At 32.7% G+C, this 17,789-nt stretch overlaps 2 protein-coding genes and 1 long non-coding RNA gene across 3 annotated transcripts; 1 reads left to right on the top strand and 2 right to left on the bottom strand.

Moving 5' to 3' along the window:
* Positions 1-560: 560 nt before the first annotated feature.
* LOC143043748 (uncharacterized) lies at positions 561-3,708 on the top strand (the record flags this gene model as incomplete). Its single annotated transcript, XM_076215930.1, has 3 exons — positions 561-825; positions 1,267-1,338; positions 3,248-3,708. Coding segments are annotated over 3 exons (798 nt in total), but the record flags the coding sequence as incomplete, so codon positions are not given.
* A 4,149-nt stretch (positions 3,709-7,857) lies between these two features.
* Positions 7,858-9,547, bottom strand: LOC143042378 (uncharacterized). The gene is made up of 3 exons (XR_012967958.1): positions 9,414-9,547; positions 8,765-8,907; positions 7,858-7,919 (listed from the first exon to the last, which is right to left on the bottom strand). It is a non-coding gene; the product is annotated as an uncharacterized LOC143042378 (long non-coding RNA).
* A 5,425-nt stretch (positions 9,548-14,972) lies between these two features.
* LOC143043747 (uncharacterized) lies at positions 14,973-16,932 on the bottom strand. The gene has a single exon (XM_076215928.1). It carries the CDS (start codon positions 16,842-16,844, stop codon positions 14,973-14,975), a length of 1,872 nt encoding a protein of 623 aa, XP_076072043.1. The 5' UTR covers positions 16,845-16,932.
* Positions 16,933-17,789: the final 857 nt, after the last annotated feature.

Below are 17,789 nucleotides of genomic sequence, written 5' to 3'. Positions count from 1 at the left end.
GACAGACAAAGTTTGTAATCCCGTTATCACAAATATGATGATGATAGTTAATCAGATTCAAGGGTGACTTTTCAACGAAGCATTTTCTTAGTGGAAAATACTTCGTTTATAGATTATTACGTTTACGAATGTTGCACATTTGTTTATGTGTCTATATATACAGCTCAATTTTATACCATCGTCATGTTCTTTCATTTTAAATTTGTATGGAGATTCTGTTTATTTATATTTAAATATCATTAGTTTACACAAAGTCTGGATCAAATAAGTGCAGATCGAAACAAATTTCACTTATTTAAGATGTGTCATATACACATCGTAATTCTAAACGTTCAGGTTATCATATGCTTGTAAACAATGATAGACCCTTTGTGACCTTTTCTAACTTATAAATGATAAGAAACAAATTGTGACGACCTATATGACGCGATCGTCATGGCTAGCATTAGACATTTTATAATGATTGTATGGTTAATATATTTGCTTTGTTTTAAGGTCAAGCTGGTCACCACAGAAGAGAAAAGGCTATTGCTAAATGATCCAGATGTACTGGTTAATCGACTAAACCATGTGGAAAATATTGTGGCTATATTGAATGCTACAGTGAGACAGCTAAATACCGAAAACAACAGACATTAACAATTCAACAGCAGGAGAAAACCATTCAGCAACAACAGTCTTCAATTCATCAACAACAGATATCGATCCAACAACAAAACACATCAATTCAACAACATCAGACATCAATCCAACAACAACAGTTGGTGATCCTACAGCACGAACAGACAGTAAAACAGTTGCAAGGCTCGATTATAAGTATTAAAAGTAAGAATCGTTTGTCATTTTTGCTTCAAACTATATTTTAAGAATCCATAACAAGATCTATGGATTAAACGTTCGAGAAGCAGTAGTAATGTCTCCATTATCTGTTTTATATTTGCTAACGCTTAGGAAGTATAACGATCACAGTAATACAAGACACATTATGTTAATAAACTGAAAGGCAATCTTCGGTCTGGAAAAATATACATGGAAAAGAATCATACTTTACATATATATTTAACTTACACAAACGTACTTGATTCCTCAAGGCCAGTGTTAGATATATATGTAACAATTGTTAGCCTTGAACTAACCTGAACTTCAAACAAAATTTGTTCAACTTAATTTTTTTTCATTCAATCTAACATACATATGAAATGGAAACTTATTATAATTTATTATCACAACCGTAATCGACCAACAACATTGTCATGTCGATTTTAGAGTTTGGAGCAACATATATCAGATGGGGAAGAAAGCAGTGCCCACATAATGGTACGGAATTAGTTTACTCAGGTAAAGAATTTTATTTGATTAAATGTATCAATTTTATTGTTCATTGCAATCACAAAATATACAACATGCATAACCTCGTCAAAGATATAATACTTAATAATTTGTAAGACAGCCACGCATTTTGTCTACTTCTGACTAACTTGAATGGTAGACAATTAAAAAGCCAAATCGAACGCAAGATATAAAAGCATCAAACCCAATAACGTTTCTTATCTCATAAACTATTTTTAAAGAATGATTGAAAGGTAAAGATAGCACCTATAGCAATAAAAGAGTCCATATTGTAAATATATTTTTAGATTTTCAATGGTGCTCAGTATTTCATTGAGTACAAGTACTCTCATGCTGTTTATCCTAATTTGTGAGAATGTCCATTATTTATTCAGAATATAGTTTAACCAATCGTGGTACATAGATATAGGAAGATGTGGTGTGAGTGGTACTATACAAATATAGTCTTTGTATGAGGTCGATACAAGGATATATTGACCTGAAAGAAGTATATTGACTGAAAGAAGTATATTGACTGAGGACGAAGTCCGAGGTCGACATACTTCTTTGGGTCGATATATCCTGTATTGACCTCATACAAGGGCTATATTTGTTATATTATTAATTTCCGACCATATTTGTATCAAAATCGTCATTTATAGGTTTGTTGGAATTTTATAGATATTACATTGTATCCTTGACAATAACAACATATTATTTTTTTTAATTTTTTTTGGACATCCTTATGTATTTGAAGATTTTTTTCGTCAAATAATCGATCACAGATATCATGTGTTTAAAAACGTTAAACAATATCCTGAAATTCATTACATGACGTCACAAAGTATATCGGGTTTTTAGATATTCTAAAAATAACCGTGCGATATGCTTTTTGCCGGTCAATATGCTTTTTGCTATCCGCCGTTTTCTCTTTACCTTCGAAAATATAGTTTAACATGTGACTATCCCTAGACGAATCAAATTTGTTAAAATATACGAATTAATAATATATGTATATATACATACTATCATAAGTTTGTTTACAGTCGATGGGTCGATACCACATCTGGTAAAGTTTTTATTCCCTATGGGTATCACCAGCCAACTAGTAAGCACTTCGTGGTTGACATGATTTCTCATTTATATGGTCATAATTATAAATTTACTGTTTACAAAAAAAATTGAAATGCAAGGCTTTTCTACGTCAATAAATATATTATCTTAGCTGTGTTTGGCAAAACTTTAAGAAACTTTTTGGTCCTTAGTGCTCTTCAACTTCGTCCTTTGTTTGACCTTTTAAATTCTTAGTCAAGCGTCACTGATGTGTTCAACTATATTGAATTCATATTATTTCTATTAAAAATAAGTCCCTGGCATACGTATATTCAATATCAATATTAATAGAAGTGTCCCGTGTGCAGTCGACAATCTTCTTTTCATAAGAAACTATAAGTTAAATAAAATTGAGACTTATCCACAATTATAACGAGAACCTTCCGAAACAAGATATATATGTTGTGGATCGAGAAAGAACACTTAGCCGTTACAGGTCATACCGTTGATTTTTTTTTTTATTGTATACTAAAATTGTAAATTATTAGCCGTTAGAAACACTAAGAACATCTTATATGATTACTGCTCTCGTCTAATTGCGTTGGAAAAAAAACGAAATTTTTATACGTGTGCATGTAAAACAAATTTCGTTGTAGAAGGGTTTAAATACAGCACAAACAACATTTTCCAAAAGACCAAATAAGTGAAAAAGTATATTTAAACAAAACACATTTGACTAACAGGTCGAACAACTGATGTTTTTGAACCCTGATGACTGCCATTGGCGATTGCCAAAAAAACATTGATCACAAGATTTAACAAAATGGATCTTGATATAAATATATACATGTCATATTTTTCACAGGCTATGCCGGTGGTGGTTACTATGGTGAATCAGGCTCTGCTGCTGAATATGTATGTTTACCACCAGATCCAAATTATGTAAAGACAAGTGGGTCGGACGCTGGTCATATGTACGGTGGCGAATTCGATAATAACTTTTTTGCCTCTAATGGCAACAATGAAGATATCCCATGTGCGCTATGTAGAACGACTCAAGCTACATCTGTCATAATGATACCTGGAAAGAATAAATGCTACAACGGCTGGACGATAGAATATCATGGATATTTGGCCTCTGGATATCATGACCATGCATCTGCCTCTGCTTACGTATGCATTGACACCAACCCAGAATATATTATCGGAGGCGTAGATGAACATTACGGTAAACTCTTCTATGAAGTTCTTACCAAATGTGGATCCCTTAAATGCCCACCATACATAAACAATTATCCATTGACATGTGTAGTCTGTTCAAAGTAATGAAATAAACTATATTTGAAAAAAAGAATTTTGTTAAATATATCATATCATAAATGTCGCCGTATATATATATGTATGGCTTCAGTTCATGGCATATATTATTTCCAAACACACAAAAAAAGTCGACAAAACTATTCTCACTCTGATTGAAGAACATCTATTAATATTGTATGTGCATCCATGTTTCAAAGTTTGTGCTGTCGAACATAGAATAATGAGATTTAAACAATATTATGAACTTTTGAAGAAAATAAAAATGACATTATTCTACAGGGTTGCTGAACTTGACATGAACTAAGTAAATTATAAACCTCCTTTTTTGAAAAAAAATCCGTATTCTTTCTTTTCCCAAACAGATATTTGTGCGTTTGTTCTTTCAAAATCTTTTGCACGGACCGCGGGGAAAAGTTCATGGATGGTTATATGACAAAAACTATTTACAAGACACTTTAGAGTTGTAGTTCATTGAAAATGCAGGGGCGTTGAAATATCTTTGTCGCTTGCGTGACGCAAATATGTTCACGCCTCTGTGTCTTAATACCATAACTGTACCAAAGTTTATGCACCAGATGCACATTACGAAAATTAATGTCTTTTCAATGATGCTCGAGGTCGAAATTTTGTGCATCGCTTACAATTCCTAAAGTGTACTGTACATACAACTTTTTCTAAATAGGATATAGTGGTTTCTTAATTTGACTTCCCTAGGTCATTTACTATTTCAGATTTGAATGATGAAGCAAATGCAGATGATCTTCAACTTTGTACTTGTTTGGTTTTATAAATATTTTGATATGAGCGTCACTGATGAGTCTTATGTAGGCGATACGGGCGTCTGGCGTACTAAATTATAATCCTGATACCTTTGATAACTATGTAAATACTGGCCTAGCAAGTTTCAAAGGAAATACTGCATATCAGTAGTACGAGAAGTAGCCAGTTGTCAGGTTAAACTGGTGTAATGATTTTTTTCTGCTTATTTGTTGTGAACATTGAAAAGAAGGTACATATCAAATTCATCAAATTGTATTCATATTAATTGTGTCATAAATCAACTTATTCCGTAATACTAAATAAAATCAATTTACAACATAAATATGTTTATCCTGATGACACTTTTTGTAATAGTAGTACCAGCAACGTCTATTCCTTCCAAAGTAATGTTTTCATGTGCACTAATTGTAACAAAATATAGAAAGTCAAACAGTCTTTCGTCTGAAATTGTTGACCAGATCATATTTTTAAATAACAACAAAATCAACGTGACCTGCGGTGAGCCCTACGCAACTGACAAGGAACATTTATAACGGTGTCTGTACACTGATCAACACTTTCATGGATTAACTCATAAAAACTTACATTTGTTTTTTAATCAAGATTTCTATGTAAACGTGATTGGTATGAGATGTACATTTAAATTAATCTGATTACTCTGTTTTTTAAACTTAACAATAATTGATTAATTTACAATTTATAGATAGGGGAAAATATAGAGTGATATTCAAACCCAAAAGTCGATAATAAACTGACAATGTCAGGGCTAAAATAAAATAAAATCAGACAAACGATAGTGCAAAAAGACAAAACTCAGAAAAAGTAATACTGAGCAACACAAAAAAAAACACAAGTAATTTGAAGTCCTATATTGTTTTTGACAAATTAATGGACATGTCGTATTATAAAAATACCAACTCCTCATACATTTATTGTCTACTTCATTGGACTTAAAATGAAAATATTTTTGGATTAATTGGAATGTGGTTCATTAACACGTACACAAACAAAAATTGCTATTACGGTAGGTTTTTGTAGAAACTGGTCGGTACTCCATTGTTTAATTGACACAAAAACAGAGAAGGAAGCTCTGTTTCTAGTAGTTTTCTCTTTCATTAATTTGTTCATGAAAGGTAATTACAAAAACATCCCACCTAAAAACTAAAATTTTCAATAGACGTTTAAGATTCATCCGAGTACTCGCGAGTACTCGAGTATCGTTACCGAGTATCGGAGTATTAAATTTCAGATCTTTTGACATCCCTAATTTTTACACATTGTAACTTGAATGGAGATTTGTCTCATTGGCACTCATAGAACATCTTCTTATTACTATATATTGTTTATTTCAATAAAGCAATATTTTATTTGTTTTTACCTCTGAAATATTATTATCATTGAGATGAAATTGTGTACAATTTGGAAATTAGTATGGCGTTCATTATCACTGAACTAGTATATATTTGTTTAGGGGCCAGCTGAAGGACGTCTCCGGGTGCGGGAATTTTTCGCTACATTGAAGACCTGTTGGTGACCTTCTGCTGTTATTTTTTCTACGGTCGGGTTGTTGTCTCTTTGACACATTCCTCATTTTCATTCTCAATTTCATTTATCTGTTATTATGATTCCTGGAAAAATACTTGCTACAGTGGCTGGAAGGCAGAATACCATGGATATTTGTCTTCCGGATTTCATGACCATGCAGCTGTTTCTGCTTACGTATGTCTTGATAGAAACCTAGAGTATATCATTGATGGCATGGGTGATCGGAATGGTAAACTGTTCTATGAGGTTCTTACCGTATGCGGATCTCTTAAATGTCCATCCTATATAAACAACTACCGACTGACTTTTGTTGTTTGCTCTAAATAAAAGAAACGGTTTTTTTTAAACCTGTGTTTTATTCTTTTTGTAATTCAATTGAAAATGTGGTGTGGGGGAAATGTCTAGCATATCTTAACCACCTTTGTTAACTATAATATAAAAAAAAAATGCATGACATAACCATTAAAAGAGGGACAGAAGATGATGCCACAGGGACAGTCAAACTAATACATGAAAATAAACTGACAAAGCATTGGCAAACAAAGAAAAAAACACACAGACAAACAATAGTACACCAGACACAAAATAGAAAACTAACGACTAAGCAACACTAAACCAACAAAAACCAACCAAAAACTTAGGGAGGGGTCAATTCCCGTCCTCCAGAAAAATAAGCAGATGCTGTTTCATGTGTGGCACTTGTCTTGTTGCTCATTTTATTACAAACCCGGTAAATAGGATCAAATAGTATAATTCGGGAGACAATGTAAAGCTATACTTCATAGTGACAGTTTTATGTGCAATAGGAACTAATTTCTTCAGTAATTCTTTCTCAATGATCCTGAATTAGTAGTTCTATCTTAATTCTATTTATTGGTTTGTCATAAGGGTAGACTGTATCCAATGTAAGTGCCTTATTTTTTAGCGTCTATTCTGCTGCTTTCTTCTCATTCAGCATAATTTGTCAATAACAAAAAATGAAAGAATGTGAAAATTATAAATAGTTGATATTGTTTCCGGGATATACTCTAGGTCACCTAATACAAGGAATAACAAATGTGGAGGATTGGTTGGAACAGTAATGTGTAAAAACATTCTATAAAGTGATGACCCTTACCATGCTTACGGTAAAAAAAAAAATTGCACCAGATGCATATTTCCACCATTAGTGTCTCTTTAGTGATGACAATGCCAATTGATATGAAAGTCCGTTAAATGTGAAAAAAAATTGGAAACAAGTATGCTCTTTGGTGAAAGTACCCAAAGCTACCTCGAAAATTTATTCGAATGTAGGTAGCTTTATTAACAAAACACTTAAGATAATCGAAGAACTCTTTTTTAAAAGAATCGTTGTGTTCGATAGTACAGGCTTCCAATGGATTTACAGGTTTTTGGATACAAACTTTTAAAAACTGATTATTTTCTCGACAAAATAAAATAATGATGCCTTATGAAGACGGTTGTTTCCACAAATTGTGTTTTATTCAAAAGCCTTTAGAACAAAAACGACTTGATCTTATTTTAGTTCCCATTTTGCTATCAAGTCAGATATACATTGACTTTTGAAGACAGAGGAACAGATTTATTTGATAATTTCTTCTTTTTTGATGTTCATATACACGTTCAATCTTGTTGATTAAATATTATTTAGTCTCGGAGTTTTGGAATTTTTACCATGCAATTGATATCTGCATGTGGTCCGATTCAATTCAATTGGTGAAAGTATCTTTCGACAGAAACATGCAAGACTGTTCATGTCTAGATCAGATCTTTGTTTTTTGATAAAGTAGTTATCTATAACATATACTAGTATAATACAAAAAGTAAATATCAATTCTATACTTTATTCAGGATGTTTTTCTTCTGAAACAGTAATTTTCCTCTGCATCAAACTACAAATAAAAAAGACGGCTTAAAAAAGAGTTATTCATCAGTTTAAAAAATGTAGAATTTAAAATTCGGGGGAATGTAATTTGGTTACAGAAACAGTTCATGTGACACTATTAGTTTTTGCAATACAAATAAAAAATAGTCATGGCTTTCATCACATCAATGTAACATACCTGACAGTTCCTGTAAACCGATGAGAGTAAGGAGCCCTAACATGTTAAACTCAACCAAGTTTTGTTTATGTCTGTCCCACGTAAGGGGCCTGTTATTCAGGGGTTGTATTTTTACCCGTAGTTCATATTTATTTTTAGTTTTGTACATAAATCTGAATGTTAGTTTACTCGTTTCAAATATTTAACATTTGTCAATATGGGGCCTATTATAGCTTCCTTTACGGTATGAGTTGTTCGTTGAGGAAGCTATAGTTGTTAACTAGAAATTAAAGGTCTTTTGTGGAGACTTGTCTCATTACATTAACAATCATGCCACATCCTCTTGTCTTAATATCAAATACAGCAAATAAAGAACACAACCATTCACCAATGATCATTTACACTTATCAACTGCTCTTTAATGTAATAAATTACAACACATATAGTATTATAGCCTTGCCACAAAGTACTCTCTATACGGTTTTACAGTGTTTATCTAGTTAATCATATTGATCAAGTTTCTAACAAGCTTGTTTTTGAAATTATTTTTGATCTGATATTTTTTATATTCATCGGCTTAAAGTTATGTTTTATCTCTGATGATCAAGATATAGTAACTAGGCTTTGTCACATTTTTTGCTAAAACGTTTGTTGACTGTTCCTCGCACTTTAATGTATCTTTTCAGATATCGTACCTCTATATATAGAATTTATTCCGTGGTGACCACTTCCTAGTAGGTTCGCCTTTACATTTCAGACTGCAGCTAGATTCGGGCAAACGTTGATGGTAAACCTTATCACTGTTGACATCATTTCCACAAAAACAAAATTTACCTCCCTATTAATTATAAAACAATTCCGTTTAATCGCGGCGTGTCGATCTGGTCTTGTCATCAATCTTATCAGTTAAATTTATATATCACAATTTATAAATGAGGATCAAGAGATTGATGGCAAACGTTCAGTTGAACATATGTCATGCATATTAGGACTAAACATATTCATGTTAATAGTGACCTGCTTTGTTCTAAAATACAGTGGTGGTCTATAAGGAACCTTCCTGAGAGAGACATCCTGAACTGACATTTTATTACAACTATTATTCGTGTTTTGTTTATTGTTTTGGAAATTTATCAGAACGTTGTTGTACTCGTTTGAATATCTTTGACATGTGTCATAGAGCCTTCGATTACTTAGTATGCAGTATGTGTATTTGCTCATCGTTGAAGACCGTAGGGTGACCTATAGTTGTAAAATTCTATACTATTTTGGTTTTAGTGGAAGGTTGTCTCATTGGCAATCATACGAAATATATCTATTTATTTTATCAAAATGTTCACTTACCTGCAGCCCCGTGAACTTGTAACCTTTACAATGTCTTTTGCAAACAGCAAGTGTTATTTTGTTACCAAATGATTGTATCCTTTGTCGAAAATGTCTGTCCGAAGCGTTGTCTTGGAAACATCCTACATATTCTTAAAAAAAGAAAATTAAACATTTGTTCGTAAATGTCGATAAATGTCTCATTATTCATATCATTATGCCATGGATAACACTTAAAAAATATTTGCTTTAAACTTTCTTAACAAATATCTACGCACATATTTAAAACATATTGACAATATTTTGTCGTTATATATAAGTCGTAAATGAAAATAACACTAAATATTTCGTGCTCTTTAAGACAATGAAAACAGACAGTAATAAAAGTTAAATATGTTAGCAAGCACACGACCCCACCCCGTCTAAACCACGGAGAATGCAGTTACAAAACAACACAAAAAACAAACTGTACAAATCATTGAATGAAACAGAAAAATGATGAACAGCAAAAACCACCAAAATCTCAAATAAAGGCTCCTAACTTAGGACAGGTCCATAAAAATTGGGCGGGTTAAAGATGTTCTCATACGCTCAATTTGTCTAATTCGTAACAGTTGTGTAAAGAGTTAATGATGGTATGATACTAAACGCCCCTAAACCTCTAACGGAAAGGATTGTGCCTGAAATTTATATGATGAAATCACAATCTTTCAATCAGTTTAATTGAAGTCTGAAGCTGGCATGTCAGTTAACTGCTAGTAGTATGTTGGGGTTTTTTTTTTATGTATTATTGTTATTGTTTTTTTTTTTTTTTTTTTGTTACATCTTTTGACATCAGACTCAGACTTCTCTTGAACTGAATTCTACATGTGCGTATTGTTATGCGTTTACTTTTCTTCATTGGCTAGAGGTATAGGGGAGGGTTAAAATCTCTTAAACATATTTAATCCCGCCGCATTTTTGCGCCTGTCCCTAGTCAGGAGCATCTGGCTTTTGTTAGTCTTGTATCATTTTAATTGTAGTTTCTTGTGTACAATTTGGAAATTAGTATGGCGCGAGTTCATCATCACTGAACAAGTATATTTTTGTTTAGGGGCCAGTAAAAGGACGCCTCCGGGTGCGGATATTTCTCGCTACATTGAAGACCTGTTGGTGACCTTCTGCTGTTGTTTTTTTCTATGGTCTGGTTGTTGTCTCTTTGACATTCCCCATTTCCATTTTCAATTCTATTTAACAATAAAACATCAGAAAAAAGCTATCAAAATAAGTAGATGAGGTCTTAACACATCAATTCGATGCACAACAAACATGTATTTAAAAAATATGTTATAATTAACTATTCGATTATGAACTATTTTCAGGCTCTCTTTTAATTTGTGTTTAATTACCTTCTGTTATTCTGACTTGCAGGTCATTGACTGTCAATTTAACTTCCTCCAAACTCGATGCGATGACCTTGGTGGTATTTTGACTTGTCTTTTGTAGCTGGTGTATTTTAGAGGTTTTCTTTTCTATAGTTTGCATTCTTCTCTCAAGACGTTTAAATGTGTTCAGCACTTTTGCTTCAATTGCCTTATTATTAGACAATACTTCTTCCACTTTGTTGTATAGTTTTCGTTGCTTCCCGTTTATCCGTTCCTTAAATCGTGTCCAATCTGCACTATTCAAATGATCATAGTTTTGTTGTAACACATATCCAAGGATAGGTAAAGTCTTCGGGATGTTTACTGTTACTGTGAAATGTTTGTCATTATCTGAACTCTGCTTTCAGTCAGATTTTGCAACCTGAAAAATACAAAAAAAACATGAGGTAAATAATCATTATCATACTTTTTTTCATGTTTACCTCCAACCACAGCAACAGATATATCATTTTTTATGGAATAAAAAAAAAACCAATACAAATTTGTTTAATTGACAAGTTGCGTGCTATTTTATTGTTAAAATTGACATTTACATGTTAGCTATTGATCATGAAAATAATACTTAGTAAAATATGTGAATGTTACAAATAATAGGTTACTATTTCATTCCATTTTCTTCGTTCTCTTTTTTAGGCAACTGGTTTCATGCTCTTGAACCCCCCCCCTTTTCCAAAAGACGTTGCATTGCCTTTTATTGTCTGTCGGATCATCCAATTCGATTTGGTTGTATAAAAATAAGTAGATGTGTTAAAAAAGCCAAAATGAGACAACATTTTACCAGAGACCAAATGACAGGGTGCTCTAGGATGTCCGCTTCTCTTTTTTTTTAAAGACTTATTTTTACTAGTTATTTTGGAATCCTCTGGTTTTATCCATGAATTGTGGTTTCAAATTGTGCCCGTTTTGAAAATCTTTGATATTTTTCTAATTTTTTTGGGAAAAAAAAAAGGGGACCTATGTTAATATCAAAATTGTAGATAGATTTATTTCACCCCAAATTTTAAATAGCTTGTATTTGTTCCGGACCATATAGTACGGTGATAAATAAGGTAAATTAAAAATTTAATGGACCAAAATACGTCATGGCTATCCTTTGATTGAGGCATGTCGTAGAGTGCTAAAGTGGTGCAGATTTTTGAAAACAGCGTTCAAAGGTCATAAGTGGGGATTTTAAAAAAATGCAAATTTTAGACATTTTGGACAATTACTCGGTAGTCTCTCATGTTAACTGAGATTTTTTTTTCGATGGGAGCATGCGCTAAGAATGCTCCACAAATACAGCTAGTCATATTTATGTCTGATAACCAGATATAAATTATAAGTACCCTCGCTTGCAACATGTCCGAAAATGAAACAAATATCTTTATTTCCGGAAATTATCGACAAAAAATATTCATAATTCAGATTTAGCTATGCCATAATATATGGCCACATGTAAAGATATTTTGGGGAAAGTTTTGTTAAAATGCCATAAAGAACAGAGAAGAAATAAGAAATGTAAAGTTTACACTCTGTCCATGGTGTTATGGAAAAAAATGATTAAATTCTTTTCTATTCATTTAAACTTAAGAGGATGTAAGAACTATAAAAATGAGTCCTAATGTTCATGAAACTATAGTACATGCAGTTTGTTTTTATTTTAATAGATAAATTGGTACTAGACCAATTGCACATTGAGAAGATGTGTCCCCCTTTTTTTCATTTTATATAAAACAACAACAGACAAGGTTGTCGTTTTTTGATGTGGTTCATAAATGTTTCTCGTTTCTAGTTTTTATATAGATTATACCATTGCATTGGTTTAACACTAGTCAATTTTTGGAGCCCTCACTGTTCGGTGCGAGCCAAGGCTACGTTTTCAAGACCGTACTTTGACCTTTAATTATTAAATGACCTTGATGTCTCATTGGAACTCATACCATATCTTCTTCTATCTATAACCAATGGAATATATAGCAGACTTGAAAGCCCGATATATATGTAAATAAAGATTCACATGGATATTGCGCTTCAAAAGTTGCTGTCAATGTATAATTATAATACACTATCACTAGACATCAATGTGCACATCAATTTGAACAGGTACATTGTAACGGAATACTAGAGGGAAAAAAGAGGCTGTCATTGTATGGCGCCGACAATACTCATGAGTTTATTCAGATCACCATGTACTGATTGACCATTGCTTCTGGGATCATTTGATCCGCGGTGAAGTGATTTTCACTGCAAAATATGTGTCAATATAAGAACCAGCTAGAATGACAAATTTTGATACATTCATGTTTTCCCGACCCCTTGTTATTGTCTTCTTTTGCCAATTTCGATTGTAGAAGACGTATCGCATCCTGTAAGAGCGCCGCGAGTTTCTGTTGGAGTGCCAGACATCCTTTTAAAAAGTTGCATGTGTCGTGAGTAGGTAAAAACAGTCTTGTGGCTTTGGTAGAAGAATTGTCTCCAGTCTAAAATCACAATTCATCTTGTTTGACATCAAAGGATAAGACCTTATTAGAAATAAAACATAACTGTCATGATTTTAACATGATGCAACCCCTGGAATACCTTTTCAATATATGTTCATTGGCAAAAAGAGGCGGCAGAATAATTCACAGTCTATAGATTTTGAAAATATCCCGCTGGAAATATTTCGTCATATTCTTCCAAATCTAAATCATTGTAGTGCGATAGTGCATAGTTACAGTGTACATTGTACCTACAAATCTTATCAACCCATGTTTATTTTCAGGTGCGCAAAGAAATTTCTTACAATCTCTTATTGATCTGCATTCAATGACTTGGAGACGATTTGGATCTACCACCATTTGAATTAAACCTTATTGACTCTTTGACGCCTTTAATAGCTGACTATGTGGTATGGGATTTGCTAATTGTTGAAGGTCGTACGGTAACCTGTAGTTGTAAATATTTGTGTCATTTTGTCTCTTGTGAAGAGTTATTCCATTGGCAATCATACCACATCTTATCTTTATATACACCAATGTCCGATGTAAGGGAAGGGGTGGGCTCCCGCTGACATGTTTAACCTCGCCACATTCTCGTTTGAACTGTTTTATATTTGTCAATTCGGGCCCTTTATTGCCGAATATGCGGTAAGGGCTTTGCGTATTGTTGAAGGCCGTACGGTGACCTATAGTTGTAAATGTATGTGTAATTTTTTGTCTTTTGTGGCAATTTTTCGAATTGGCAATCATACCACAATTATTTTTTTTTATGGTTTTAAAGCAGTCATTGGCCAAATTTCAATAACTGTTGTACCATTTTATATAAAGACTTTGGACAATACCAATACCATATTTTTTATCAGGGGTGAATTGGTTTTTCATAAAGGAATATCACACACGCAGCCTAAGTATACATTTTTGAAAATTGAGTAGTAATATACTGCTATGTGATGAGTTTTATAAAATGCTCGTAAAAGTTGCATGTTTTTATATCAAACTTTTATATATCAAAACTTCTTTAGTATTGGTTGTTCCACTATATTTTGTGAAAATTTACTATTGGTGATATATATAAGAAATGTAATAGACTTTGATAGACGGTAAAATTGACAAAAATGTTACATACATTTGAAAATCGTCCAATTCACTCAATTTATATGTTCATATGATATTAAAGTTTGATGTAAAAAAAAAAACCTGATATATCACTCTTTCATATGATACCAAATTTGTTTATGATATCTTAATTCGGAAATTTATTATAAGCGTTCTCGTGTTTGAAAATGATAAAGAAAAACACCAGAAAATCTCACTTTTACACGATTTTACAAAAACCTGCACCGTGGGAAAACTCTACGACAGGCCTCACATGAAAGTATAATATTTACTCTATCTTCATGTGAATTTTCAGCCGTGAGGTATTTCGGTCCATTAAACTCCTTAACTAAGCGACTTTTCCCGATTTTTCACTCCACTATTATAAGATTGTAGCAGAAAAATAAAACCAAAAATCATATTGCCCAGTTTTAATCATTTCTGCATAGGAATCAGATTTCCAACGTTAGTAATACTTAAACAGCTCTGTTATCTTTACAGTGTACATTATTTAACAAAATAATGTGCTAGAGAAAACAAATGTCACTGAAAAAATGAAAAAAATCCTGTAAATACCAGTAGTTAAACAGAATGTACAAACATTACAATGATGTCATTAACGAGAGTCTCTTATAAGAAGTATTAAATATGTGACTAGGTGATATCTCAAATGACTGCTTGAATGCTATACGTGCGGCATTATGGTCTCCTAATAACTGAAAAGCAATACCAAGAATGTTGTAGTAGCGAACTTGAAATTCTTCGATTTTTTCTATACAATAGGTATCAGCTACAAGAATTAAAGTAGTGAGGCAATCCTGATATTGTCTGACATCATTGAAATGATAATGACATAAAAGTTTTAGAAAATATGCATAAACTATAGAGGAAATGTTGCATGGTCCATTTTCAACTTCCATTTGTAGTTCATTTGGTATCAAACAAGAGTTTCTGTCAAATTTTATGAAATCTACAAGCATTGTTTTCCATAATCGAACTATACTTTTCTCCTGGAATGATTTCAGTTCGAGCAATTGGTAATGACTGTCCGACATATCCATGAAGTAATATAGTTTTTCGGGAGTACATTTGGATAAAGAATACTCTAGGATGTGTAACGCTTTGTTATATTGTTTCGTCTTATAGAAAAACGAAGCTATCATCAGCCATCCGGATACAGAGTCATGATAGACATTCTGTAGCAGATTACAAAGACAGGAATTGTATTGTTTGTATTGATGTTTATTACTTCTAGTACTGTCAAGTGGAATAGCTTGCGCAAATCGTGCGCAACTTACTGACAAGTAGTATGTATAAATGTATTTTAGTGAGGTTTGGTCACAGCAAACTATTTGATGTATTTTTCTTTTGTATGAATACGTTGTCTTCTTAGCATAAGGTTCTTTTAATACATTTGAAATAAAAGTTAATTTGGAACTCAGTGTTTTTGCAACTTCAATCGCATGCAATTTATGTGGTTTGATGTGATTCATCCTTATTGATACATGAAAGTTAGATAATTGATCTGAAAATAAGACGCACCGCCAACCATAACTTTGGAGGGTATATAGTTTGTTGAGAAGTATTTCACGGGTGCGACCTTCTATTTTGTACTCAAACATGTTGTTTTCTGGAATAAAGTAATGCAAGCAAACTGAATAGTTCACACAATAAATAAGCCTACTAAAGCAATGCATAAAGCAGTCTATAAGATTTTCAGGTTTCCATACGGATTTTGGTAATTCCTCTGATACCCAGAAAATTATTGTTTTCACAAAATATGAACAGAGTAAATCTGCACATTCGGTGTAGGATGCTATTACATCTTTCAAAAGGATTTTCATGAGGGCATAGCATAATAATTGTGCATGTGTAAAAGTGCTAACTAGCATTTTCTCACCAACAGAAAAAGATATTCGCCATTCTATATCTTCTGTTGGCGATCCCTTAACTCCAATTGGTACAAAAAGTACTCCATGTTTTAAAATACTTTGTTTGACATTATAACTTGGCCATGAGTTATTTGATCTTGATATCCACTGTGATGCTTGTGATATCCATGTTTTACACTGAAAGCAAAAGAGACTGTCAAATTGTCCGGCTTTGTCCGCTAAACACGGTCCATGGATTATGTAGTCATCTTTTTCATCATCTTTATTATCTAATAGGTAATGTTTAAATAGAGTGCTCGATACATAATGTTTTCCATTATGTACTTCACAGTGTTGAAAAATTTGGAAAGAATTTGATTTTAGTACCAATTGCGTGAAACCAGGTTTTACATCGTCAGTTTCCATTCTTAATAATATACTTGGATGAAGTCGTGTTTTTTCATCTTCAATAACCTCGGTACTTGTTGATACATGCATCACATCAAAATCACTACCTCTCATCTCAAGCCCTTCTCCAAAACTTCCACTTGTGATAGTTATCATATCCTTGCTGCTTATGAAATTATCTTTGACAGTATTCATTAGTCTGATTGTTTTAACATGATTCTCTGTTCCAACTATGTTTTGACATAAGTAACGATAAAGTGCCAATGATACGATATGTGTGTCTGTGTCTAAAATAAAAACGAAATCAATAAAGCGATTTATTAAAAGGAATAAAATACAACGTTCACTATATTGACCGTTAACAATGAACTGCTAATGAAGCTTCAGTGGGGATGAGCTGTTGTGGTGTCAATTTACTTTAAAAAGGGGTGAGATTTCGCTGTGAATCTGTTCAAGGTTATATGACATTAATTTCACTAAAACATTTTTATTGTTGATCTCACTTGTTCCGGAAGTATAGGTTGTTTTTGCTGCACATGCGGCACCCGTTCAATCAGTTGACTTCATAAAATTCTTCTTATTGTCTAATGCAACACGTGGGTCATATGAACAATTTTCGAACAGCGGGTAAATTATCACTTCGTAATTGGTTAAACGTTGTCACGTGGTGACCCCTATGGATTCGTAAGGGATTAGTCCATAGGAGATGCTTTGTGTCCGTCACTCTATCATTACAATACTTCCTTTGATCTCATCCCTACATCGATTTTATGTAGGTGGTCAGTAACAAAGCATATAACTTGTAATTATAATAGCTTCATTTGAAAAAATTCCTTATATATGGAACTAAACATAGCTGAAAAATTTCAAGTGTACCAGTAGTACATATTAAATGCTTGCCTGATTTTACCGTTACGGTCTAATGACAATTAATAACTGAATAACGAATTAAGAAAATAAATAAGATTTGTCAAACTGATCACTTGTGATACTAATTTTGAAATGCTACAGTTAAATGATAACCTGCTAATCATATTGTCAACTTTTGTAGTATTTTCTATTACCATTTGTAGGAGAACATCTTCCTTTTGTTTTATAAAAAAAATGTGAAATGACGACAGAAGAATAGTATTTTTCTTT

The sequence above is a fragment of the Mytilus galloprovincialis genome, chromosome 8, assembly GCF_965363235.1.
Source record: "Mytilus galloprovincialis chromosome 8, xbMytGall1.hap1.1, whole genome shotgun sequence".
In the NCBI taxonomy this organism is placed as follows: domain Eukaryota; kingdom Metazoa; phylum Mollusca; class Bivalvia; order Mytilida; family Mytilidae; genus Mytilus; species Mytilus galloprovincialis.
Note: the sequence above shows the minus strand (reverse complement) of the source record. Positions and strands in the feature narration are given on the sequence as shown.